Source organism: Chlorocebus sabaeus, chromosome 5, assembly GCF_047675955.1.
Source record: "Chlorocebus sabaeus isolate Y175 chromosome 5, mChlSab1.0.hap1, whole genome shotgun sequence".
In the NCBI taxonomy this organism is placed as follows: Eukaryota; Metazoa; Chordata; class Mammalia; order Primates; family Cercopithecidae; genus Chlorocebus; species Chlorocebus sabaeus.
In genome coordinates, this window is record NC_132908.1 from 27233592 (window position 1) to 27261294 (window position 27703).

A 27703-nucleotide genomic window follows, 5' to 3' on the forward strand; every position below is an offset into this window, starting at 1 on the left:
ATGCATGAGAGTCCTCGCGTGCCATCCACGCCCCATTTCCCCACTCCCTCAGTCACACCCAACTCTTCCAACTGCCTTGAGCCATCGGACTCCCCTTGACTTCTGAGGCTCTGAAGACGCTATATCACTTCTCTCCAAACCCCATGGTCATGACCCACGCTCAAGTCCTCTTCCACAGCTCCTCCTGGCCTCCCTGCAGCCTCTCTAGCCCCCTCAAATGCATCCTTCTGCAACGGACTGGATTGAAGCTGTAAATAAGCTTATCTGATTTTCCAGTTTGATTTCCAGCTCACTCCTGGGACAGAGTCCAAATCCTCTGACCTACCATTTTGTGGTCTGGACCCAGCCCATCTCCTAGTCACCTCCTGATCACAGCCTCAAATCTTACAGTAGACAATTTGAGCCGTTTCCTACCTCTGGGCCTCTGCCCATGCGTCTCCCCTGCCTGGAAATCCATTTCCCTGCAAGGAGGGCGTGTGTTGCCCTTGAGTGCCCAAGATCCATTCCTTCTTCCCCCAGTAATGGAGTGCCCTCCCCAGCTCTCAGATCTGGAGGTTCCTGGAAGGCTAATCCATTTCTGGGCTCAGGGGGAGCTTAAGACTCAGCCAGGCAGGTTCCTTTTGCTTTTTTAATGGAATGCTGTGGTTGCAACGAGCATTTTCCAGTTGGCCACAGCTCACGCCCACTTTGTCTTATTCCAGTTCTACCCATTTATTTTATCCAAACGGGTCCTGGAGGCACTGAGTTTGCACCTCCTGGGACCCTCTCCTCACTTCTGCTCTATCAGGCCCCGGTGCCTGCCTGGATCCCACATGTTTTCCCTTCCGGTTCCCAGATCACCCCTGGGCTCAACTTTCCTCCCTTGATGCCCAGTGGTGCCCCTGATCCCATGGGGCTTCAGTTTCCCCAGTTCAGGCATGAGAAGCTGGGGTTCACCTGAGCGTGTCCATGTTTCTCCCAGAGGAAGGACGGGAGCAGGCAGGGTGGAGCTGGGATTAGAGGGGATGGGGCAGCCACAGGTGGCACCTCTGGGCTGTGTCCTGTTGTAGCAGGATGAGCCGCAGACAAAACTTCTCAGGCACCAGATTAAAGAAGGAAGAGGTTTACTCGGCTGGGAGCATCGGCAGACTTGCGTCTTAATAACCGAGCTCCCTGAAAAAGAAATACTTGGCCTTTTTAAAAGTTTACAACTCTAAGGGGTCCATGTGAAAGGGTCACGATATTTTGAGCAAGCGTGGGGAACGTGACTGGGGGCTACACACATCAGCTAACAGAATAGAAAGTTTTGCAATGCTTTTTCATATGATGTCTGGAATTTACAGATAACACAAGTAGTTTAAGTCAGGGGTTGATATTATTATTGTTACTTTTTTTTAACTACCAGGGCCCGGTGGTGGCGCCAGGGTCTTCTGGCTATTTATCTTACTTCTGTATTTTTTTTTTTTTTTTCCTAACATTTTGCTTTCTCTCTTTCCTCCTGTCTTGTAAACTAGGCAAGGTTGGGGGAGGAGGGCAGCAGGAGGAGTAGTGGTCTCCTTCCTTACTGTGGGACTGGCCCCTTTTGTTTAGGGTATCACCAAAGGCAGCATCCAGGTCAGCCCAGCATCTCTGCCCAGCAAACCTCCGTCTGCTGTGCATTCAGAGCTGGGTCATGCTGGTGTTTGGTTCAGGTTGGGTGCATGAAGGGTGCCGGATGGCCTGTCTGGGGCTTTTGCCTGCCTTTCTTCCTTTCTTTCCAACCTTCCTTTCCCTCCCTCCCTCTCTCTCTCTCTCTTTTTTGGAGACAGAGTGTTGCTCTATCACCCAGGCTGGAGTGCAGTGGCACCATCAGCTCACTGCAACCTCCACCTCCTGGGTTCAAGCGATTCTCCTGCCTCAGCTTCCTAAGTAGCTGGGATTACAGGCACATGCCACCACACCCAGCTAATTTTTCTATTTTTGGTAGAGATGGGGTTTCACCATGTTGGCCAGGCTGGTCTCAAACTCCTGACCTCAAGTGATCTGCCCACCTCAGCCTCCCAAAGCACTGGGATTACAGGCGTGAGCCATCGTGCCTAGTTGTCCTAGGTAACTTCTGACATTTGCTGACCCCTCACTATGTGCTCATATCACCGCAGAACCCCATGTGGTTGATCCTTTAGTAGACCTATTTTACAGATTAGGAAACTGAGATGAGCAGAGGTGAAGTCAGCCCTGCCGGGTCACAGGAGCAGCAGGTGGCAGAGCCAGAGTTGGGCTCAAGCTAATGCCAAGTGTGTCCCATTGGCCACTGACCCTAAAGATGTGTGACCCGGGCCGGGTGTGGTGGCTTACGCCTATAATCCCAGCACTTTGGGAGGCCGAGGCGGGCGGATCACAAGGTCAGGAGATCAACACCTTCCTGGCTAACACGATGAAACCCCATCTCTACCGAAAATACAAAAAATTAGCCGGGCGCGGTGGTGGACGCCTGTAGTCCCAGCTACTCAGGAGGCTGAGGCCGGAGAATGGCGTGAACCCGGGAGGCGGAGCTTGCGGTGAGCCGAGATCGCGCCACTGCACTCCAGCCTGGGCGACAGAGCGAGACTCGGTCTCAAAAAAAAAAAAAAAAAAAAAAAGAGATGTGTGATCTGGAGGGTCCTGGTGAGCCACGTTAACCCATGGCTGGTGTCATCCTCTTCCTGTTTAGGACCAGTGGATTTTGGGCACTGGAGCCGCCTCTTTGGCAAACAGCTTGAGGGAGAAATCAAGGGCTGGGGCCGCCTGGGTCAGCATCCCCATGGAGATGACATCTATGTGCGGCCCGCAGAACTGAGGGAGGTTGTCCAGGGTGATGCCCCCACTGGCTTCCACCGCCACACTTGGGAACTGGGCCTTCAGCGCGGCAGCCGTGGGGTGCAGCTCCTGCGGGACACAAGTGGAGGGGAGGTGAGAGCCCACCACAGACCCCTCCCCGGAGGCAGAGCCCAGCTCACCTTCGGCTTGAAGTTGTCCAGCAGGACAAGGTCGGCACCCGCCTCAGCCGCCTGCACGGCCTCCTGCAGGCTGCTGCATTCCACCTCCACTTTCAGAGCGAAGTCGGCTGCCTGCCGGGCAGCCCGCACCGCCTGCTGGGCAGCCGGGAGGACGAGGGTGAGGACTGGGCCCAGCGCCTGGCGCTGGGGCGCAGGGAGCTGGGAGGGCGAGGGTGAGGATAGGGCCCAGCACTGAAGCTGGGGCCCAGGGAGCCAGGACTGGCATTTGAAAAGCTCCGGATGGACCATGAGCTTGGGGTTAATAAGGAAACCAGACGTTGGGGTTTTTTGGTTTTGTTTTGTTTTGTTTTGTTTTGTTTTTGCGACAGGGTCTCATTCTGTCGCCCAGGCTGGAGTGCAGTGGTGCAATCATAACTCACAGCAGCCTCCACCTCCTGGGATCAAGTAATTCTCCCACCTCAGCCTTCCGAGTAGCTGGGACTACAGGTGCGTCCACCACACCCAGCTAATTTTTGTTATTTTTAGTAGAGAGGAGGTTTCACCATGGTGGCCAGGATGGTCTCTAACTCAGGACCTCGTGATCCGCCCGCTTCAGCCTCCCAAAGTGCCGGGATTACAGGCGTGAGCCACCAAGTGGCTGGGACTACAGGGGCTTGCCCACAAGCATGGCTAATTTTTTCATATTTTGTAGAGACAGAATCTTGCTATATGGCCCAGTCTGGTCTCAAACTCCTGCCTCAAGTAATCCCCCCACCTGGGCCTCCCAAAGTGCTGGGATTACAGGCATGAGCCACTGAGCCAGGATGTTTTATTGTAGGCCAAAATGACCACTTTTGTGGGTCAAAAAGCGGAAGAATATCAGCAATATTTGGCATTTGGACCTGAGTTCAATTTGACTCAGAATATTAAAATTAGAAGGGGTCTTTAAGGACATTTCACAGATGGGAAATTAGGTGCAGAGGGCTAGAGAGATGGGCTCAAGGCTGTGGTGCCAGTGACACTGGCTTCCCCCGGGTTGTCCTTTGTTCTCGAACATTACACCATGCAGCAGCAGAAAAAAGATAAAGAATCAATTCCAAAACCAGGTGTGGTGGCTTATACCTATAATCCCAGCACTTTGGGAGGTCAAGGTGGGAGGATCTCTTGGGTCCTGAAGTTTGAGACCAGCCTGGGCAACATAGTGAGACCCCATCTCTTAAAAAGAAAAAAAGGCGGCTGGGCACAGTGGCTCACACCTGTAATCCCAGCACTTTGGAAGGCCAAGGCAGGTGGATCACCTGAGGTCAGGAGTTTGAGACACGCCTGGCCAACATGCTGAAACTCTGTCTCTACAAAAAAATACAAAAATTAGCTGAGCGTGGTGGCTGGCGCCTGTAATCCCAGCTACTCGGGAGGCTGAGGCAGGAGAATTGCTTGAACCCAGGAGGTGGAGGTTGCAGTGAGCCGAGATTGTGTCACTTCACTCCAGCCTGGGTGAAACAGTGAGACTCCATCTCAAAAAAGAAAAAGCAAAAATTAGCCAGTGGGGTGGAGCATTCCTGTATATCCAGCTACTGGAGAGACTGAGGCCCCATCTCCAGAAAAAGAAAAGCAAGCCCAGCTCCCCATTTAGCTTAGCTGGATGAGCTCAACTGAGCCCAGCTCAGATGGAGGAGCTGAGGTAGGAAGAGTCTTGTGTTGCTGACTCCAGGCCATGGCTGTTCACCAGGTCATGGCTGGAGGCTCTGGGGAGGGGAGGGGAGGGGAGGGGTGTGCTGAGGGTGAGGTTGGACCAGGGACAGGCAGGACCAGCACCTTCTCCACACCACCGGCGGCCACCACATGGTTGTCCTTCACCATCACCAGTCCTCCCAGGTCGTAGCGGTGCGAGGCGGCCCCGCCCACCAGGAGCCCGTACTTCTCCACCAGCCGGAAGCCTGGTGTGGTCTTCCTTGTGCCGGCCACGTGCCCAGTCCAGCCGGCCCCCCTGGCAGCCTCCACTGCAGCGGTGGCAGCACTGGCAATGCCACTGCAGCGGGCCAGCATGTTGAGGGCCACCCGTTCCCCCAGCAGCAGGCTGTGGGCAGGGCCCCGGACCTCGGCCACTCTGGCCACCGGCACCAGCTTCGATCCCTCAGGGAGGAACCAGGAGACTTGGCAGTTGAGTTGGGTAAAGATGGCATCGAAAAAAGGCTGCCCTGCCAGTACCCCAGGGGATTTGGCCCACAGCACCGCCTGCGAGGGGCCTGCCCCGCTGACCAAGGCTGCGTAGTTGAGCCCTGGGCAGTCCTCTCGGAGCCAGCTGTCCACCAGGGCTGCCAGGGTGACGGGCGGCAGCAGCAGTGCCAGGCCTGGGGGGAAACAGAGAACAGCTGTTGAGTTTGGCTGCCTCTGCTGCTATCAGGGATTATTGTCAAAATATTTAACAACCAGTGAAACTGGGCACTGGCCCATCAGCCTCAAGATCTAGGGGTTCCAGTGGAGGGACTGCAGGGAGGAAAGGGGGTGTGGGGGGAAGGGGGGTTGTGGGGGCGAGGATTGGGGAGTGCTGTGGGCTGGACGAGGTCACTGGGCACCTAGTTAAATTTAAACTTCTGGGCCGGGCGCAGTGGTTCATGCCTGTAATCCCAGCACTTTGGGAGGCCGAGGCGGGCGGATCATGAGGTCAGGAGATCGAGACCATCCTGGCTAACATGGTGAAACCCCGTCTCTACTAAAAATAAGAAAAAATTAGCCAGGCATGGTGGTGGGCGCCTATAGTCCCAGCTACTCAGGGGGCTGAGGTAGGAGAATGGTGTGAACCTGGGAGGCAGAGCTTGCAGTGAGCAGAGACTGTGCCACTGCACTCCAGCCAGGGTGACAGAGCAAGACTCCATTTCAAAAAAAAAAAAAAAAAAAATTTAAACTTCTGGTCAGGTGTGGTGGCTCATGCCTGTAATTCCAACACTTTGGGAAGCCAAGGCAGGCAGACCACTTGAGGTCAGGAGTTCGAGACCCACCTGGCCAACATAGTCTCTACTAAAAATACAAAAATTAGCCAGGCATGGGGGCGGGCACCTGTAATCCCCCCGTATCAAACTATGATAAATAAACATAGTTTGTTTATCCAATACTCATGAGTTGTAGCATTCAAATTCACTTTTAAAAAAAATCAGTCTGGCCAGGAGCGGTGGCTCACGCCTGTAATCCCAGCACTCTGGGAGGCCATGGCAGGCAGATCACCCAAGGTCAGGAGTTTGAGACCAGCCTGGCCAAAATGGTAAAACCCTGTCTCTACTAAAAATACAAAAATTAGCCAGGCGTGGTGGCAGGCGCCTGCAATCTCAGCTACTCGGGAGGCTGAGGCAAGATAATTGCTTGAACCTGGAAAGTGGAGGTTGCAGTGAGCCGAGGTCGCGCCACTGCAATCCAGCCTGGGTGACACAGCAAGACTCTATCTAAAAAATAATAATAATAAAAATAAAAAATAAATAAAATGAGGATGATGGGGCTGGGCACAGTGGCTCATGCTTGTAATCACAACACTTTGGGAGGCTGAGGCAGGTGGATCACCTGAGGTCAGGAGTTCAAGAACAGCCTGGCCAACATGGCGAAAACCTGAAAAAAAATTAGCCGAGTGTAGTAGGGCATGCCTGTAACCCTAGCCACTGGGGAGGCTGAAGCAGGAGATTCACTTGAACGCAGGAGGCAGAGGTTGAAGTGAGCTAAGATCGTGCCACTGCACTCCAGCCTGGGGTGACAGAGCAAGACTTTGTCTCAAAAAAAAAAAAGGATGATGATGGGAAGGTGGGGAATGTTAATAGGTACAAAAAAGAAAATAGAAAGAATGAATAAGACCTACTATTTGCTAGCACAACAGGGTGACTATAGTCAACAATAACTGTACATTTCAAAATAACTAAAAGAATGCAATTGGATTATAACAGAAAGGATAAATGCTTAAGGGGATGGACACCCCATTCTCCATGATGTAATTTTTTTTTTTTTTTTTTTTTTTTTTTTTTTTTGAGACAGAATCTCATTCTTGTTGCCCAGCTGGAGTGCAATGGAGTGATCTCGGCTGGCTTCAACCTCAGCCTTCTGGATTCAAGCGATTCTCCTACCTCGGCCTCCCAAGAGGCTGGGGTTACAGGCACCTGCCACCACACCCGGCTAAAATTTGTATTTTTAGTAGAGACCGGGTTTCACCATGTTGGCCAGGCTGGTCTCGGACTCCTGACCTTGTGATTCGCCTGCCTCTGCCTCCCAAAGTGCTGGGATTACAGATGTGAGCCACTGTGCCCGGCCTAACCTGATTTTTATTTATTTATCTATGTTTTTGAGACAGAGTCTCGCTCTGTCGCCAGTGTGGTGCCTGCAGTGGCCTGGCGACTGCAGAGGTGCAATCTCGGTGTGAGCCACCGTGCCTGGCCCATGATGTTATTATTATGCATTGCATGCTTTATCAGTATGCACCCGGCCGGGCGCGGTGACTCAAGCCTGTAATCCCAGCACTTTGGGAGGCCAAGACGGTCGGATCACGAGGTCAGGAGATCGAGACCATCCTGGCTAACACGATGAAACCCCGTCTCTACTAAAAAATACAAAAAAATAGCCGGGCGAGGTGGCGGGCGCTTGTAGTCCCAGCTACTCGGGAGGCTGAGGCAGGAGAATGGCGTAAACCAGGGAGGCGGAACCTGCAGTGAGCTGAGGTCTGGCCACTGCACTCCAGCCTGGGCGACAGAGCAAGACTCTGTCTCAAAAAAAAAAAAAAAAAAAATGCACCCCATAAATATATACACCTACTATGTACCCACACTTTTTTTTTTTTTTTTAAATAAGGATGGTGGACATGGGGAAGGTCCCTCACGCCCTAGGCATAGTCCGTGATGGGCCCTGCATGGCTGTGGGCAGAGGCAAACCCAGGCGCGGTGCAACAGCGCCATCTATCTGCGGGGTGAAGATCTGCAGCCTCATGGGCCTTCACCGTCCGTGGACTTGGCTTCCCCTTGAGGGGGACACAGAGCCAGCGAGGGTGTTTGATTTAGCGCGCACACACGTGCACGCACACGCACATACACGAGCACACAGCACACTTCTGCTCCAAGTGGAAGTGAAGGCCAGACATCCTGGCTTGGTCTGCTCTCCGAAGCAGGCCCTCTCTTGTCTACTTCCCCAGAGCCAACCTGCTGAGTCTCCACTCACCCCACCTCCCCTCCGAGCCACAAGCCTCCTTGACTGCACCGGGCTCTCCTTCGCCACGTTCTCTCCCACATCTGCCCCAGATGGCTCCTGCCCCTCCACTAAGAGCCAGCTACATGTACTGAGGCTGGGCGCTGTCTCTGTTGGTCACATCCAGCTACGGAAAAGGCCTGGGAGCAAACGGCCGGGAGTGAGAGCCTAATCCCCCACTCCCACTCCATTCAAACTAGGTGCAGTGCAGTGGCGCGATCATGACTCACTGCAGCCTCAACTGCCCAGGCTTAAGCAATCCTCTCGCCTCAGCTTCCCAAGGAACTGGGACTACAGGCACACAGCAACCATGCCTGGCTAATTTTTGTATATGTTTTGTTGTAGAGATAGGGGTCTCACTATATTCCCCAGGCTGGTCTTGAACTCCCAGGCTCAAGCAATCCTTGCACCTCAGCCTCTCAAAGTCCTGGGATTACAGGAGTGTGCCACTGTGCCAATCCTGACTTTTTTTTTTTTTTTTTTTTTGATCCAGAGTTTCACTCTTTTGCCCAGGCTGGAGTGAAGTGGTGTGATCTTGGCTCACTGCAACCTCCATCCTCCATCCCCCGGATTCCAGCGATTCTTCTGCCTCAGCCTCCCAAGTAGCTGGGATTACAGGCGCCCACCACCATGCCAGGCTAATTTTTTATTTTTAATAGAGACAGGGTTTTACCATTTTGGCCAGGCTGGTCACAAACTCCTGACCTCAGGTGATCTGCCCGCCTTGGCCTCCCAAAGTGCTGGGATTACAGGCGTGAGCCACCACACCTGGCCAGCCTGATTTTTTTTTTTTTTCAGGCTGATTTTTTAAAAGTGAATTTGAATTCTGCAACTGGTAAGTATTGGTTAAACAACCTGTGATGCAGGCTGGGCACCATGGTTCACACCTGTAATTCCAGTGCTTTGTGAGGCCAAGGTGGGCGGATCACAAGGTCAGGAGTTCAAGACCAGCCTGGTCAACATAGTGAAACCCCATCTCTATGAAAATACAAAAACTAGCCAGGCGTGGTGGCACGCGCCTGTAATCCCAGCTACTCGAGAGGCTGAGGCGGGATAATCACTTGAATCAGGGAGACGGAGGTTGCAGTGAGCTGAGATCATGCCACCGCACTCCAGCCTGGATGACAGAGTGATAATCCATCTCAAAAAAGGAAGAAACCTACTACTGATACACACAACAATAGGGACCTGTCTCAAATGTATCATTCTAACTAAAAGGAGCCGGATCCAAAAGGCCGTATGATCCCATTCACGCAGCATCCTGGGAAAGGCAAAACTGTAGGCACAGAGCAAATCACTGTTACCTGGGGAGTGGGAGGAGTTGACCACTGAGATCTGGTGAGGTTGCAGAGAAAAAGGAACACTTATACACTGTCGGTGGGAGTGTAAATTAGCTAAACCATAGTGGAGGACAGTGCAGCAATTTCTCAAAGACCAAAAACCAGAAATACCATTCGACCCAGCAATCCCATTACTGGGTATATACCCAAAGTAAACCATTCTGTTATAAAGACACATCACAGCACTATTCACCATAGGAAAGACGTGATTCAACCTAAATGCCCATCAGTGGTAGACTGGATAAAGAAAGTGTGGTACACATACACCATGGAATACTATGCAGCCATAGAAAAGAATGAGATCACGTTCTTTGCAGGGACATGGATGGAGCTGGAAGCCATTATCCTTAGCAAACAAATGCAAGAACAGAAAACCAAATATCACATGTTCTCACTTATAAGTGGGAGCTAAATGATGAGAACGCATGGACACATAGAGGGGAACAACACATACTGGGCCCTATCAGAGGGTGGAAGTTTGGAGGAGGGAGAGGATCAGGAAAAATAACTAATGGGTACTACACTTAATAGCTGGGTGACTAAATAATGTGTACAACCCCCATGACATAAGTTTACCTATGTAATAAACCTGCACATGTATACCCCTGAACTTAAGATAAAAGTTAGATTTAAGGCTGGGCATGGTGGCTCACGCCTGTAATCCCAGCACTTTGGGAGGCCAAGGAGGGTTGATCACCTGAGGTCAGGAGTTCAAGACCAGCCTGTCCAACATGGCAAAACCCCGTCTCTACTAAAAACACAAAAATTAACCAGCCGTGGTGGCAGGCACCTGTAATCCCAGCTACTTGGGAGACTGAGGCAAGAGAATCGCTTGAACCCAGGAGGCAGAGGTTGCAGTGAGCTGAGATTGCGCTATTGCAATCCATCCTGGGTGACAGAGCGAGATTTGGCCTCAAAAAAAAAAGTTAAATTTAAAAACAAACAAAAAGCTGAGTGCAGTGGCTCATGCCTGTAATTCCAGCACTTTGGGAGACTGAGGCAGGCGGATCACCTGAGGTCAGGAGTTTTAGATCAGCCTGACCAATATGATGAAACCCCGTCTCTACTAAAAATTCAAAAATCAGCTGGGCATGGTGGCATGCGCCTGTGATCCCAGCTACTCGGGAGGCTGAGACAAGAGAATCGCTTGAACCCAGGAGGCAGAGGTTGCAGTGAACTGAGATTGCACCATTGCACTCCAGCCTGGCCAACAAGAGCGAAACTCAATCTCAAAAAAAAAAAAAAAAAAAAAAAAGAATAAAAACAAACAAAAAATTAGCCTGAGGTCAGGAGTTCAAGACCAGCCTGTCCAACATGGCAAAACCCTGTCCCTACTGAAAACACAAAAATTAGCTGGGTGTGGTGGCAGATGCCTGTAATCCTAGCTCCTTGGGAGGCCGAGGCACGAGAACTGCTTGAACCTGGGAGGCAGAGTTTGTGGTGAGCCGAAATAGCACCACTGTACTCCAGCCTGGGTGACAGAGTGAGACTCTGTCTCAAATAAATAAATAAATAAAGTAAGTTTGATGGGCTCACTCGGACAGAGGTTCTGTTTATAACCAAACCTCACTCAGGTTCCCTCAGCTCTTTTCCAGTTAGGCCTTGGACTTCCGTGTTTACCTCTGCATTGTCCAATTTTAGCAAGAATCCTGCTAAGTCAGCTTAGCCAGTCCTTCATCCTCCACATCTGATTGCCCCTTGAACCCTGATGGGGGTCCTCATCCTCCACCCTCCCCCAGGCGCTGTCTGACCACCTTGGCCTGCCTTCAGCAAGAATCCCTTTAGGTTGTTCTTGCCAGAATCCCCCCAGCCCCCAGTGCTTTCTTGTGGTAATGTCCCATCCACTGTCCCCCACTTTGCTCATTGGCTATAACCCCCATGGTGTACTCAGAGTTCAGCTCAGTTCTGATCTAAGGTCACTCTTCCCCTACAGCAATAGTCTGGAATGCAATATGTTTTAGTTATTTTAACAACTGTCTAGTTCTGGTTTTCTTTGATCACTCTCCTGCTGAAAACTAATCTTTCACAGTTTCAGTTCCAGTTCTCTTGACTTTTTTCTTTCTTTTTGAGACAGAGTGGACTGCAGTGGTACAATCATGGCTCACTGCAGCCTTGAATGCCTGGGCTCATATGGTCGTCTCACCTCAGCCTCCTGAGTACCTGCTCCACCATGCCAAGGTAATTTTTTTTTTTTTTTTTTTTTTTTGGTAGAGACAGGGTCTCAAACTCCTGGCCTTTTAAACCTTTTTTTTTTTTTTTCTTTTTCTAGAGACAGAGTCTCACTTTGCTGCCCAGGCTGGAGTGCAATGGCATGTGATGGAAAAGGGATGGAGCCCTGAGCTTTGGCAGTAACTGTAGACTCACTGCAGTCTCCGCCTCCTGGGTTCTCCTGCTTCAGCCTCCTGAGTAGCCGGGATTACAGGCACGTGCCACCATGCCTGGCCAATTTTCGTATTTTAGTACAGATAGCATTTCACCATATTGGCCAGGCTGGTCTTGAGCTCCTGGCCTCAAGTGATCCACCCACCTGGGCCTCCCAAAGTGCTGGGATTATAGGCGTGAGCCACCATGCCCAGCCTCCAACTCCTGGCCTTGTCTTCCTCCCACCCTGGCCTCCCAGAGTGCTGGGATTAACAGACATGAGCCTCCACACCTGGCAACTTATTTCCATTTTTCACTGATTCTCTGACACATCCTCATCAGCACCTGCACTGTGCGGGGCGTTAATAATTGCTAGGCATGAAGGCAACAGCGTGGGCAGCTCTTTCTCTTACCTGTCAGGCTTTAGCCTATGCTGTTGCAGGACTGTACCTCGGCCTGGAAGTCCCTTCCCTTGTCCCCAGTCTCCCCCTTCAGCTCTTATTCCACTTGCAGGTCTTCCCTTAAACATCACTTCCTCAGCAGGGGCCTCACAGACACCCCACCCCCCATATTCGATCCTGGTCCCTCTCTGCTTCCTGTTCTTCCCCCATCATCACAGTCTACAGCTGTTTCCTCTCGATGGGCAAAGACTGTGTCTGGCCATTGAATTTTCTGCTATATTCAAGTGCTTCGCATACTGAACCATACAACCATTGCTGCTTTTATTGGTCAAAACGGCCAAATATTGGCAATTTTATATTGTTTCGCTTCATAGTATGCGAGCTAGGATACTTACCTATCAGAGAGGTCGTATAGCACAGTGAATCAGAGCCTAGGCTCTGGGACCGCACACCTCAGGTCCAGCCCTGGCTCTGCCACTTGTCACTAAGTGATTGTGGACCAGAGACTCAACCCTCGGGGGCCTTGGGCTCCTCATCTGTGACAGGGATGACAATAATGACCTCCTCGTGCTGTTATAAAAACAAGAAAGTGGCCAGGGGCAGTGGCTCATGCCTGCAATCTCAGCACTTTGGGAGGCCAAGGTGGGTAGATCACGAGGTCAGGAGTTCAAGACCAACGTGGCCAAAATGGTGAAACCTCATCTCTACTAAAAATACAAAAAAAAAAAAAAAAATTAGTCGGGCACCTGTAATCCCAGCTACTAGGGAGGCTGAGGCAGAAAATTGCTTGAACTTGGGAGGTGGAGGTTGCAGTGAGCCAAGATTGTGCCACTGCACTCCAGCCTGGGCAACAGAGCAAGACTGTCTCAGAAACAAAAAACAAAAGACTTTATATTTGAAAACCCTTAGGAACACTGTCTAGCACAGGGTAGGCGTGTTCACTAAGAAATGAAACGTTTCTCAAGTGTGGTGGACTCACAGAATAAATGACTAATAATAAATGTCTCTGAGGACGGGTGAGTGATGTTTGCCAGGCAGAGGTGTGGGGTGGGGCCGACAGTTGGGGCTGAGAAAACTGATCTGTTCACCCGCAGACAGTGGCGGGGTGGAGCAGTGTGAGATTCACAGGTGACATGGTGGGAGAGGAGGCCACAGGGAGAAAAAACTAAACTGTTTAGCTGAGGAATTTGCCAGATCGCAGGAGCCATCATAAAATTTCATTTTATTGGCCAGACACAGTGACTCATGCCTGTAATCCCAGCACTTTGGGAGGCCGAGGTGGGCTGATCACCTGAGGTCAGGAGTTCGAGTCCAGCCTGACCAACATGGTGAAACCCCATCTCTACTAAAAATACAAAATTAGCCGGGCATGGTGGCACATGCCTGTAATCCCAACTACTCAGGAGGCTGAGGCAGGAGAATCGGTTGAACCCGGGAGGCGGAGGTTGCAGTGAGCTGAGATCCCACCATTGTATTCCAGCCTAGGCAACAAGAGCAAAACTCCATCTCAAAAAAATTTTTTTTTCATTTTATTTTATTATTTTTAAGTAGAGATGGGGGGATCTCGCTATGTTGCCCAAGCCGGTCTTGAACTCCTGGGCTCAAGCAGTCCTCCCACTTCGACCTCCCAAAGTGCTGGGATTACAAGTGTGATCTACCATGCCTGACCCATCACAGAATTTTAAAAGAGATTATGGTTTTACTCCAGAAGGGTCACTTCAGCCACCAACTGGAGACAGATTGGGAGGCAAAAGAAGGCTGAGGTAGTCTTGGCCAGACAAAAAGTATCTCTAAATTAAACATTTTTTAATCGAAAAAATAAAGTTAAAGAAAGTTTTAAAGGCTTAAAACATATACTAACTAATCACAAAGTGTAGATTCTACTTAGATCCTAATTCAAACAAACCAAAAGCAAATTAGGCTATTTATGAAACCATTGGAATCTGGACACTGACTGAATGTTTGATAACACCACGGAAATTTTTAGAGTTTAGTTTTGACAACAGTATTGTGGTTGTAGTAAAAAGAAAAAGTCTTTATCTTTTAGGAAAAAAACATGCTGAGTCTGGGCACAGTGACTCACACTTGTAATCCCAGCACTTTGAGAGGCCAAGGCGGGTGGATCACCTGAGGTGAGGAGTTCAAGACCAGCCTGGCCAACATGGCAAAAACCCATCTCTACTAAAAAAAAAAAAAAAAAGGTAAAAAAATTAGCTGGACATGGTGGTGGGCACCTGTAATTCCAGCTACTTGGGAGAGTGAGGCAGGAGAATCGCTTGAACGTAGGAGGCAGAGGTTGCAGTGAGCCAAGATCACGCCATTGCATTCCAGTCTGGACGACAAGAGCGAAACTCCATCTCAAAAAAAAAAAGAAAAAAGAAGGAAAACATATGATCACATATGAAAAGATTTGAGCCAGGCATGGCGGCTCATGCCTGTAATCCCAACATTTTGGGAGGCTGAGGTAGGAGAATCGTTTGAGGCTGGGAGTTTGAGACCAGCCTGGTCAACACAGCAAGACCCCATCTCTAAAGAAAAAAAAAAAAAAAATTTAAATTAGCCAGGTGTGGTGGCACACGCCTGTAGTCCCAGCTACTCCACAGGCTGAGGCAGGAGGATCGCTTGAGCCCAGAAGTTGGAGGCTACAAACAGTGAGCTATGATCATGTTACTGCACACCAACCAGCCTGGGCAACAGAACAGGACCCCATCTAAAAAACAAAGAGGCTGGGCGTGGTGGCTCACACTTGTAATCCCAGCACTTTGGGAGGCCGAGGTGGGGTGGATCACCTGAGGTCAAGAGATCGAGACCAGCGTGGCCAACATTGTGAAACCCCATCTCTACTAAAAAAATACAAAAATGAGCCGGGTGTGATGGTGCGGGCCTGTAATCCCAGCTACTGGGGAGGCTGAGGTGAAAGAATCACTTGAATTGAGGTTGCAGTGAGCCAAGATTGTGCCACTGCACTCCAGCCTGGGTGACAGAGCGAGACTCTGTCTACAAACAAACAAACAAACAAAGAGTTCGAAAGCTGGTTTGCTTTAAGATAATACTGGAAGGTAGAGGGAGGGAGGGTGAGACTGGGCTAGCCGCACATTGATGCTTTTTGAGGTTGGTGGTGGTTTCGTGGGGGTTCACCATGCTTTTCTATCTACTTTTGTGTATGTTTGAAATTCTCTATAATAAAAAGTGAGAAAAATAAGGAAAGGAGAGAGAGGGTCCCCACTTGAGACTGGGTCATGGAACGTTATTTTAGGGTGACGTAGATTAAAAAACCAACAGTGGGCCGGGCGCGGTGGCTCACGCCTGTAATCCCAGCACTTTGGGAGGCCGAGATGGACGGATTACGAGGTCAGGAGATCGAGACCATCCTGACTAACACGGTGAAACTCTGTCTCTACTAAAAATACAAAAATTAGCCGGGCGCAGTGGCGGGCGTCTGTAGTCCCAGCCACACGGGAGGCTGAGGCAGGAGAATGGCATGAACCCGGGAGGCGGAGCTTGCAGTGAGTGGAGATTGCGCCACCGCACTCCAGCCTGGGCGACAGAGCGAGACTCCGTCTCAAAAAAACAAACAAACAAACAAAAAACAAAAAAAAAAACCAACAGTGTTTCTTTTCTGTATGTTCACTCAACACAGAACGCTTCTGCGACCAGTGGTATGGCATTTCTTTTTCCCACATCAACCAATTCTCCAACAGTAGCTGCGTGTCCTACAATTCACTTCAACTGTGACCATAACCAGAGTTAGTGCAGACTTCATAGCAAAAGGGCTCAGTCCCACAAGACTGTCCCCCACTTCAGACGTCAGCCTCAAGTAGTAAGAGATTCCCAGGCTACCCACAACTTCTGTGTGACTTGGCTACAAATCAGACGTTCCCATGACTCCTGCTTGTATTTGATCTTTTTTTTTTTTTTTTTTTTTTTGAGACAAAGTCTTGCTCTGTGCCCCAGGCTGGAGTGCAGTGGCGCAATTTCGGCTCACTGCAAGCTCCGTCCCCCCGGGTTCACGCCATTCTCCTGCCTCAGCCTCCCGAGTAGCTGGGACTACAGGCGCCCGCCACCTCGCCCGGCTAATTTTCTTGTATTTTTAGTAGAGACGGGGTTTCACCGTGTTAGCCAGGATGATCTCGATCTCCTGGCCTCGTGATCCGCCCGCCTCGGCCTCCCAAAGTGCTGGGATTACAGGCTTGAGCCACCGTGCCCGGCCTTATATTTGATCTTTACTAAAGCAGTGATCCCAGGAAAACAGTTTACTTACTATTGCTGGTGTATTACAACACTTTTTTTTGTTTGTTTTGTATTGTTTTGTTTTTTATGTGTTTATTTATTTTTGAGACGGAGTCTCACTCTGTTGCCCAAGCTGGAGTGCAGTGGCGCTATCTCAGCTCACTGCAACCTCTGCCACCCAGGTTCAAGCGATTCTGCTGCCTCAGTCTCCCGAGTAGCTGGGATTACAAGTACACGCCACCACACCCAGCTAATTTTTGTATTTTTAGTAGCAATGGGGCTTCACCATGTTGGCTAGGCTGGTCTCGAACTCCTGACCTCAAGTGATCCACCCGCCTCTGCCTCCCAAAGTGTTGAGATTACAGGCGTGAGCCACCGCTCCCAGCTTGTTTTGTTTTTTGGACAGTGTCTTTCTTTGTTGCCCAGCTGGAGTGCAGTGGATATTCACAGGTTCGAGGATAGCACACTACAGGAGCACTCTTGAGCTCCTGGGCTCAAGTGATCCTCCTGCCTCAGCCTCCTGAGTAACTGGTACTATAGGTGCGCTGCCACACCTGGCTTACAAAGGCATTGTCAAATGACACAAATGAACAGTCAGCTGGAAGAAATGCATAGGGCAGGGTATGGGGGAAGGGGCTTCCATGCCCTCTCCTGGGTACCACCCTCCTCCTGGCACCTTTATCTGTCCTATAACACAGGAGCTCTCCTAACATCTTATTTCAGGGATTTCTATGGAGGTGTCATGTCACAGGCATGATAGTTAAATCGATCTCTAGCCCCTCTCCCCTTCCCAGAAGATGAAGGATACTGCTGAGGGTACCAAACTTCTAATCATTGCAGTAGTATCTCTCTGGTGACTGGCCCCCTTCCAGAAGCCCACCAAGAATCATCTCATTGGAACAAAAGACCCTCTGATCAGCCAGAAATTCCAAGGGATTAGGAGCTCTGTCAGGAACTTGGGTCAAAGATCAAGTATTAGGCCCAGTGTGGTGGCTCACATCTGTATCCCAGCACTTTGGGAGGCTGGGGAGAGGGAGTCGCTTGAGGCCAGGAGTTCAAGACCAGCCTGGCAACATGGCAAGAGTCTATCACCACGTACATTTTATTTTGTTTTATTTTATTTTTTGAGACGGAGTTTTTGTTCTTGTTGCCCAGGCTGGAGTGCAATGGCGCAGTCTCAGCTCACTGCAACCTCCGCCTCCCGGGTTCAAGTGATTCTCCTGCCTTAGCCTCCCAAGTAGTTGGGATTACAAGCGCCCGCCACCATGCTCGGCTAATTTTTGTATCTTTAGTAGAGACGGGGTTTGACCATGTTGGCCAGGGTGGTCTCAAACTCCTGACCTCAGGTGACCCTCCCCCCTCGGCCTCCCAAAGTGTTGGGATCACAGGTGTGAGCCACCGTACCTAGCCAACTACATAAATTTCAAAAATTAGGCATCATGGTGGCTGACGGCAGTAATCTCAGTACTTTGGGAGGCCGAGGCAGGCAGAACACTTGAGCACAGCAATTCAAGACCAGCCTGAGCAACATAACAAAACCCCTTATCTACAGAAAAATTAGCCAGGTACAGTGGTACACACCTGTAGTCCCAGCTACTCAGGAGGCTGATGTGGGAGGATCCCTTGAGCCAAGGAGTTTGAGACTGCAGAGAGCCGTGATCACACCACTGCACCCCAGCCTGGATAGCAAAGTGAGATCCTGTCTCAATTTTAAAAAGCCAACAACAGCCGGGCACGGTGGCTCACACCTGTAATCCCAGCACTTTAGGAGGCCAAGGCGGGTGGATCACCTGAGGTCAGGAGTTCGAGAGCAGCCTCAACTTGGAGAAAGCCCATCTCTACTAAAAATACAAAATTAGCCGGGCATGATAGTGCATGCCTGTAATCCCAGCTACTCAGGAGGCTGAGGAAGGAGAATTGCTTGAACCTGGGAGGCGGAGGTTGTGGTGAGCCGAGATCACGCCACTGCACTCCAGCCTGGGCAACAAGAGCAAAACTCTGTCTCAACAACAATAACAACAACAGCAACAACAACAAAAAAACAAAGATCAAATATTAGAACAAAGGATTCTCCTTGCCCCTCTATTGTTCAGGAAGTTTCAAGGATTCCAGGAGCTCTATGCCAGGAACCAAGGATAAAGAGTAAAATACATATTTCTTATTATAAATCATAACACCATTGGGTAGAGCAGTGGTTCTCAACCTCTGCTGCACAATGGAATCATATGGGGGAGCTCCAGTTCCCATCCCTAGAGATTCTGATATAATTGGTCTGAAATATGGCAAAATAATTCTAATTTGTAAAAGAATTGAGAGCTTCTGAGCCACAGGAAGAAAATAATAGCTACCATGCATTGGTGCCTACTGCGTGCCTGGCGCTTATCATACCTCCTCCCAAACCTCACCTACAGGGCCTCAAGGTGGATGCCGTTTGTATTTATAGGTGGAAAACCAAGACCGGGCGTGGTGGCTCACGCTTGTAATCCCAGCGCTTTGGGAGGTCGAGGTGGGTGGATCACTTGAGGTCAAGAGTTCGAGACCAGCCTGGCCAACATGGTAAAACCCCATCTCTCCTAAAAATACAAACAAACAAACAAACAAAAATCTGGCGAGGCGCAGTGGCGCACGCCTGTAATCCCAGCTACTCAGGAGGCTGAGGTAGGAGAATTCCTTGAACCTAGGAGGTAGAAGTTCCAGTGAGCCGAGATCACGCCATTGCACTCCAGCATGGGCGACAGAGCAAGACTCCATCTCAAAAAATAAAATAAAATAAAAATAAATAAAAAATATAGGTGGAGAACCATGGCTCAGAAACATAAAGAGGAATTATCTAAAGAATAGAGCTAGAAAATGATGCAGCTAGACAATGGTAAATATGAGCCCAGGTCCTCCCTTTCCATAGCTGGGTACTGTAGAACATCACAGCTGCTGGCTGGGCATGGTGGCTCATGCCTGTAATCTCAGCACTTTGGGAGGGCGAGGTGGGTGATCACTTGAGGTCAGAAGTTCAAGACCAGCCTGGCCAACATGGTGAAACCCCATCTCTACAGAAAAACACAAAAATTATATAATATAAAATTAGCCATGCCTGGCTAATTTTGTGTTTTTCTGTAGAGATGGCATTTATATATATTTATGTGTGTGTGTGTGTGTGTGTGTGTGTGTGTGTGTGTATTAGCCGGGCATGGTGGCATGCACCTGTGGTACCACCTACTCGGGAGGCTGAGGCGGGAGGATTGTTAGAGCCCAGAAGGTTGATGCTGCAGCAAATCGTGATTGCGCCACTGCACTCCAGTTTGGGCAACAGAGGGAGATGCAGTCTAAAAAAAGAATAATCAAATACATAAAATTAAAATTTAAAAGATTAGCCAGGCATGACGGCGTGCAGTTGTAGTCCCAGCTACTCTTGGGAGGCTGAGGCAGAAGGATCACTTGAGTCTAGGAGGTTGAGGCTACAGTGAGCTCGGATCGCACCACTGCACTCTAGCCTGGGCAACAGAGTGAGACTCTGTCTCAAAAAAAAAAAAAAAAAAAGAACCTCAAAGCTGCTTCCATGTGCAGGGGTTCCCCCCTTTCCCCCTTCTTGGAGCTCAGTCTTTCTGACTGTCTAATAGAGAGGGGAACAGTTACACATTCCATGTTCTATTTGTGAAAAATAAATAAACACATCTGGGTGTTTTTTTTTTTTTTTTAAGGCCCTGACTCTCTCACGCATTTCCAACAAGAGGAATTCCTGTGGGGAGCTTTGAAAATACGGGGCTCCACTAATTAGCAGCTGTTACTGAAAGGCACTTCAGAGAGGGGAAGCAGCTTTTACAGCTGGCAAGGAGAGAGTTGGCCCATCAGAGAAATGCCAGGCAGGCTGCCACGTGCATGGAGGAGGCAGCTGCACCCTCCCTGTCCAGCAGCCTCCTAGCCTTGTGGCTAGGCATGTAAAAGGTCGCCCAAGATGCCTGGACTTCAGAGATTAGAGTTTTATTCTGTGGGATGTAACCTTGATCCCTCAAGGCGATCCCTTCTTAATTGGTTGTCCAGAGTTAATAAAACTCTAATAAAATTGGCATATTTAAGGCTGGGCACAGTGGCTCATGCCTGTAATCCCAGCACTTTGGGAGGCCAAGGTGGGCAGATCGCTTGAGGTCAGGAGCTTGAGACCAGCCTGACCAACATGGTGAAACTGTCTCTACTAAAAATACAAAAATTAGTCAGGTGTGGTAGCGGGCACCTGTAATCCCAGCTATTTGGGAGGCTGAGGCAGGAGAATCGCTTGAACCCAGGAGGTGGAGGTTGCAGTGAGTTGAGCCTAGGTGACAGAGCAAGACTTCATCTCAAAGAAAAAAAAAATTGGCTCTCTGCTCAGAGGGGATCAGGGTGTCTTGGGATATTATTTGCCATCTTCTCTCTTTTCAAATCATGTAAAGATACAGATTACTGAAAACTCTGGCATAATAGATAAAGATATTCCCCCCTCTGGCACTGTTGCTGTTCTATTCTGGATTGTTTACTGATTTGTTGTTGTTGCTGTTTACTGTTTTTTGTTTTTGTTTTATTTTTAGAGACAAGGTCTCGCTCTGTCACCCAGGCTGGAATGCAGTGGTGTGATCACGGCTCACTGCAGCCTCAACCTCTTGGACTCAAACGATCCTCCTGCATCAGCCTCCCTAGAAGCTGGGGCCACAGATGCACGCCATCATGCTCAGCTCTTTATCGTGTTTCTATGCTACACCTAACCTACAGGCTGGGTGACTCCAGCAAGGCGCTAACCTGCCTGAGTGTCAGTTTCACATGGAAATTCCAGGGCTGCTGGGAGGACCAAAAGAGGCAATTCACATAAAGCGCCTGAGTCAGTGCCTGGCCAGAAGCCTCAACCCAGGGGTCTGACTCTGGGGGCTCTGTTCTTCCATCTGTTCATTTGTTGACTCATTTGGCAAACACCAGGTGGAGACAGAGGCTGGTCAGCACCTCAGGTCCCGGATAAATGTCCTTTTCCCCTCCGTTCACTCCCTGGAGAAGAGAAGTGACCTCCAAATATGGCCAAATGTGACCGCCCTGCACACATACGGTAGAATGAGCCACAGAGTCTGAGTATGGATAAGAGAAGCCAAAAAGCCTGGTTCTGAGAATGGGCTGGAATTGACAGGAGAGGACGGCTCGCCAGGCAGAGAGAACAGAGAGAGCACAGGTCAGGCAGCAGAGGCACAGGGTATATGCAGGTGACGGTGCCCAGTCTTGGGCATGGGGAAAGAAGGCCACGTCATAGGATGGGGCCAGACTGAGCAGGCCGTGGTTGAGAGGAAGAGTTAGGCTTCTCTCACTAGGCAATGGGAAGTCACTACAAAATTTCTATCAGAAGTCACACGATCAAAATGAACTGCGCTGGTCCAGTGGCTCGCGTCTGTAATCCCAGCGCTTCAGAAGGCCAAGTCAGGAGGATTGCTTGAGCCCAGGAGTTCAAGACCAGCCTGGGCAACATAGAAAGACCCCGTCTCTACAAAGAATTTTTAAAAAATAGCTGGGCATCGTGGGGGCACCCCTGTTAGTCCCAGCTACTCAGGAGGCTGAGGCAGGAGGATCTTTTGAGCCCAGGAGTTGGAGGCTGCAGTGAGCTATGATCTTGCCACTGCACTCCAGCCTGGGCAACAGAGAAGGACCTTGTCTCTTTGGAAAAAAAAAAAAAAAAAAAACTTTGAAGTTTGTTTATTTTATTTTAGTTTTTTGAGATGGAGTCTTGCTCTGTTGCCCAGGCTGGAGTGCAATGACATAATCTTGGCTCACTGCAACCTCTGCCTCTGGGGTTCAAGTGATTCTCCTGCCTCAGCCTCTTGAGTAACTGGGACTATAGGCGTCCATCACCATGCCCGGCTAATTTTTGTATTTTTAGTAGAGACAGGGTTTCACCATGTTGGCCAGGCTGGTCTTGAACTCCTGACCTCAAGTAATCCGCCCACCTTGGCCTCCCAAAGTGTTGGGATTACAGGTGTGAACCACCACGGCCAGCCAACTTTGAAATTTAAACATTTAAACTGTGTCTGGAGTTCTTGATGGATACAAGATGGAAAGCTGCTGTGAGTCAGGGTGAAGTGTAGGAAAAGGCCACCTGGACTCCATACCCATAAGATGATGGGACTGACCCTGCTGCCCACACCTGGCCCCTGGTGGACCACTCTGCCTCTGCCCACTGGCCTCACATTGGTATGTACCCACGCTGGACTCACCCGTCACTTCCCAGCCTCTGCCCCATCCCCGGGCTTGTCTCTTCTCTCCTGGGTCCATGATCCCAGTGCCAACCCTCCTGGCCCAGCCCAGAGTTCCGCATCAGCTGTCATCACGTGCGTGAAGGCAGCAAGAAGAAGGAGGCTTCAAACAGGCTGCTCCCGCAGAGGGAGGAGGTGTGGAAACAAAGGAAGAGGGTCAGGCGATGCCATGAAGGTAAGTCCAAGGAACATGTGGGGACTCTTTGGATCCTGGGGTACAAGGGAGAGTGAATAGTCAAAGATGACCTTGAGGTTTCCAGTCTGAGTAGGAGGCTGGTGAGGCAGGAACAGAAATGGAGACATCAGGCCGGGCGCTGTGGCTCACGTCTATAATCCCAGCACTTTGGGAGGCCAAGGCGGGCAGATCACTTGAGGTCGGGAGTTTGAGACCAGCCTGGCCAACATGGTGAAACCCTATCTCTACTAAAAATACAAAAATTAGCCAGGCATGGTGGCACACGCCTGTTATCCCAGGTACTTAGGAGGCTGAGGCAGGAAAATCACTTGAACCAGGGAAGCAGAGGTTGCAGTGAGCCAAGATTGTGCCATTGCACTCCAGCCTGGGTAACAGAGTAAGACTCTGTCTTAAAAAGAAAAATAAAAAGAAAGAAATGGAGATGTCAGAAGGAAAAGCTGGTGGCAAGAGAGGATTTTGAATGTGACACATCAGAGAGATGTCAGGTGGAAATGGACAGTCAGGGGTTTTAAAAACAGAACTGGAAACCAGGCACGGTGGCTCATGCCTGTAATTCAACATTTTGGGAGGCCAAGGCGGGTGGATCACGAGGTCAGGAGTTCGAGACCAGCCTGGCCAAAACGGTGAAACCCTGTCTCTACTAAAACTACAAAAAAAATTAGCTGGGTGTGGTGGTGTGCACCTGCAATCTCAGCTACAGGAGGCTGAGGCCGGAGAATTGCTTGAACCTGGGAGGCGGAGGTTGCAGTGAGCCGAGATTATGCCACTGTACTCCAGCCTAGGCAACAGAGCTAGACTCCGTCTCAAAAGAAAACAAAACAGAACAGAACTGGAGCCTGGGGAGGGCTCAGAGCCGGAGAGACAAATGTGAGGAGCCAATAAAATCAATAGCAAAACCATTGCCAAGTGACAATTTTTTTTTTTTTTTTAAATACAGGGTCTCATTCTGTTACCCAGGCTACAGCGTGGTGGCACAAGCATGGCTCACAGCAGCCTCAACCTCCCAGGCTCAGGTGATCCTCCCACCTCAGCCACCCGAGTAGCTAGGACCACAGGCATGTGCCACCACGCCTGGCTTATTTTTGGATCTTTTTGTAGAGATGGAGTCTCACCATGTTTTCCAGGCTGGTCTCGAACTCCTAGGTTCAAGCAATTCTCCTGCCTCGACATCCCAAAGTCCTAGGATTACAGACGTGAGCCACTGAGTCTGGTTCACCAACTGATTTTTGTCTGTTAGGTGCCAGACACATATCCTCTCATTGAATCCTCACCACAATCCTATGGGAAGGCACACTCACACTTTTTCAATGAGGAAATCAAGGCACAGCAAGGCTAAGCATCTTGTCCAAGATCATAAAGCTAGCAGGTGGCAGAAATGGGACTCGGACCCAGGCATTTGACTCCAGGGTCATTTCTAAACTACACAGTGGGCCAGTCATAGTGGCTCATATCTATAATCCTAGCATTTTGGGAGGCCAAGGCAGGAGGATCGTTTGAGCCTGGCATTTCAAGAGGCTGAGGCGGGAGGATCACTTGAGCCCAGGAGTTCTAGATTGCAGTGATCCTGCCACTGCACTCCAGCCTGGGCCACAGAGTGAGACCCTGTCTCTAAAAAACAAAAACCCAACAGAAGAATTACATGGTGGGAAAGCCACAAGTTGGGTATGTCATCCCTGAGCAACCCTGACATGTTTTTTTCTTTTTAGAGGCAGGGTCTCACTATGTTACCCAGGCTGGTCTCAAACTCCTGGCCTGCCTCAAGGTATCCTCTTGCCTCAGCCTCCCAAAGCACTGGGATTACAAGCGTGAGCCACTGTGCCCAGCTTCCATCCTTGACTTTTTGAGGTTTTCATTTACTCTGTTAAGAATCTGGGCCGGGTGCAGTGGCTCATGCCTATAATCCCAGCACTTTGGGAGGCCGAGGCAGGCGGACCACAAGGTCAAGAGATCGAGACCATCCTGGCCAACATGGTGAAACCGTTTCTACTAAAAATACAAAAATTAGCTGGGCGTGGCAGCACGCACCTGTAGTCGCAGCTTGTGAGGCTGAGGCAGGAGAATCATTTGAACCCGGGAGGCGAAGGTTGCAGTGAGCCAAGATCACGCCACTGCACTCCAGCCTGGTGACAGAGTGAGACTCCATCTCAAAAAAAAAAAAAAAAAAAAAAAAGAATCTGGATCTGCTAGCCTGGCCAACATGGTGACACCCCATCTCTATTAAAAATACAAAAATTAGCCGGGCATGGTGGTTTATGCCTGTAGTCCCAGCTACTCATGAGGCTGAGGCAGGAGAATCGCTTGAACCTGGGAGGTGAAGGTTGCAGCAAGCCGAGATCATGCCACTACAATCTAGCCTGGACGACAGGGCGAGACTGTCTCAAAAAAAAAAGAATCTGGATCTGATGAAAATTATGCATCTCCTTCCCAGAAAAATGCATAACTGTGTTCTCACAAAGACACGCAATTTCACGTGCAAATTCTGGGGTTCATGAACTCCCCCAGAGCCCATCCATGATCCCTCAGTAAAGAATCCTGGCTCTGAAGGAACCAGGTCCAGACTCCTTGACATCTGCTAAGGTATTTAATCCTCATTACAACCCCGTGAGACCAGTGCCACCAACTCCATTGTCCAGATGTGGAAACTGGGGCTTCCAGATGTGGAAACTGGTGAAAACCAGAGATTCCACCGCTGCTGAGTGGCAGTCAGGATTCACATCCAGGTTGGTGTTGTCACAAAAGAGAAAGACACAATGGAGATTGAAATGTGTTTGGCATGCATCCTGCATGGGACCCCCGAGAGCTGGTTCCACAGTGGAGCCAGAGGGACCGGGTGTATGGTGTCAACAGGCACACCAAACGTGGAGGAGGGTCTAGGCACCCGTGCCTCCCATCCTCTGTCCTCCCCACAACCTTGTGATCAGGGAACTTTCTGTTTTTTCTTTTTTTCTTTTTTTTTGAGATGGAGTCTCGCTCTGTCACGCAGGTTGGAGTGCAGAGGCCTGATCTCTGTTCAGCCTCCACCACTGAGGTTCAAGCAATTCTCCCGCCTCAGCCTCCCAAGTATCTGGGATTACAGGTGCGCACCACCACACTCAGCTAATTTTTGTACTTTTAGTAGAGATGGGGTTTCACCGTGTTGGCCAGGCTGGTCTCAAACTCCTGACCTCAAGTGCTCCACCCGCCTCAGCTTCCCAAAGTGCTGGGATTACCGGCGTGAGGCACCGTGCCCGACCAGATCAGGGAACTACGATTGTCCTTTTACAGATGGAAGAAAATGAGGCTCTGAGAAGCCGGGACCCACCCACGGTCACACAGCCCCATCCCTGGTGGAGCCTTCTGAGTGCAGAGCATGGCCCCCTGGGTTTGTGCTGGTGGAAGGGTTTATTGGGTGCCAGTTTAGTCAGCCACCCCTGTGTAGGACACCTATGGTGTTCCATAGAATGCTCTGGGCTGAAACACTCCCTTGAATCTTTGGAATGTGACCAGACATCCTGGTTCCTTGTAAAACCCACTCCCACCAGCTGCAGCCCGGTAAGTTCAAGATCATCTTAGTTGGCCTGGCATGGTGGCTCATGCCCCTAATCTCAGCACTTTGGGAGGCCAAGGTGGGTGGATCACGAGGTCAGGAGATTGAGACCATGCTGGCTAACACGGTGAAACCCCATCTCTACTAAAAATACAAAAAATTAGCCAGGCATGGCGGCAGGTGCCTATCTCCCAGCAGGAGAATGGTGTGAACCCGGGAGGCGGAGCTTGCAGTGAGCCGAGATCACGCCACTGCTCTCCAGCCTGGGAGACAGCGAGACTCCGTCTCAAACAACAACAACAAGAAGATTATCTTAGTAGTTAGACATATGCTTTGAGCTTAAAGGAAATTCACATAAACCACCACTGCTATACATCTTTCAAATGACGCATGCACCCCCGCCTTCACTGTTTCACCCCGTACCATCTGCTTCTTAGATCAAAAGCTTGTACTCAATAAATTGTCAGGCAACCAGGGCTCTGCAGCCTTCACTTTAGCAACTAGCCCCCTGGACCTGCTTTAAATCTTAACTTGTCTTTTCTCATTCCTTTGTGGCCACTGAACTTCAGGTACCCATGGCCAGGGGTTGGGCTGATCACCCCAACGGTTTGCATACAGCTCCTTCCATGCAGGGAATCACGGGACTCAAGCCCCCTCCCCCACCCGGCTACAGACGGGACAGGACTTTGTCTCTGCTTCTCCCCAGCTACCAGCGAGAGCAGAAGTCCACGCTGCTCCCCCATCCAGCCTCCCACTTCCGGCCCCCACTGCCCCCAGGAGACGCTACCTCCTCCAGGCCGCCCTGCCCCCCTTTTCTAGGGCTTAAGCCCCTTCCTTCCCCAGAGCTCCTTGGGGACTCAACACAAGAGAAAGAAGAGTGAGAAGGGGCCTCTGGGGGTTGAGCGAGGCTGCAGGGACATGGGGTAGGTAAGGGAGTCGATGGCAGGACCAGAGGAGAGATGGCTCCAGAGGAGGTGATGAGGGGCTGAGACAAGCCAGGATGGGGGCAGGGGTAGGCAGTGGGGGGATGGGTGCAGGGACACCGCGGGGAGAGTGTCCCTTTACCTTCAGCGTCCATGGTGACTTGCAGCCGTCTGGGCTGGTGTATTGGCTGCTCAGGACCAGGGCTCCCAGAGGCCTCAGGCTGGGGGTGGGACTGTGGAGGAGGGGAGGGCCCATAGAACTGTCAGCCAGCCCTTCCCAGGCTCCCCAGGCCTGCCTCCTGTCCTCTGCCAAGCCTGCAGATTCCTC

General features: G+C 50.4%; 1 protein-coding gene across 3 annotated transcripts; it reads right to left on the reverse strand.

Annotated features, from left to right (window-relative positions):
- Positions 1–1402: 1402 nt before the first annotated feature.
- On the reverse strand, positions 1403–27703 carry QPRT (quinolinate phosphoribosyltransferase). Of its 3 annotated transcripts, none has more exons than XM_007989941.3 (4): positions 27518–27635; positions 4749–5284; positions 2955–3086; positions 1403–2883 (listed from the first exon to the last, which is right to left on the reverse strand). In XM_007989941.3, the coding sequence occupies exons 1-4, from the start codon at positions 27528–27530 to the stop codon at positions 2665–2667; spliced, it is 900 nt and encodes a 299-aa protein (XP_007988132.1). In that variant the 5' UTR covers positions 27531–27635; the 3' UTR covers positions 1403–2664. The 3 variants fall into 3 exon arrangements, with proteins under 3 accessions (XP_007988132.1, XP_007988125.1, XP_072871408.1); XM_007989934.3 differs by having other exon boundaries at positions 2955–3089; XM_073015307.1 differs by lacking the exon at positions 4749–5284 and having other exon boundaries at positions 27518–27703.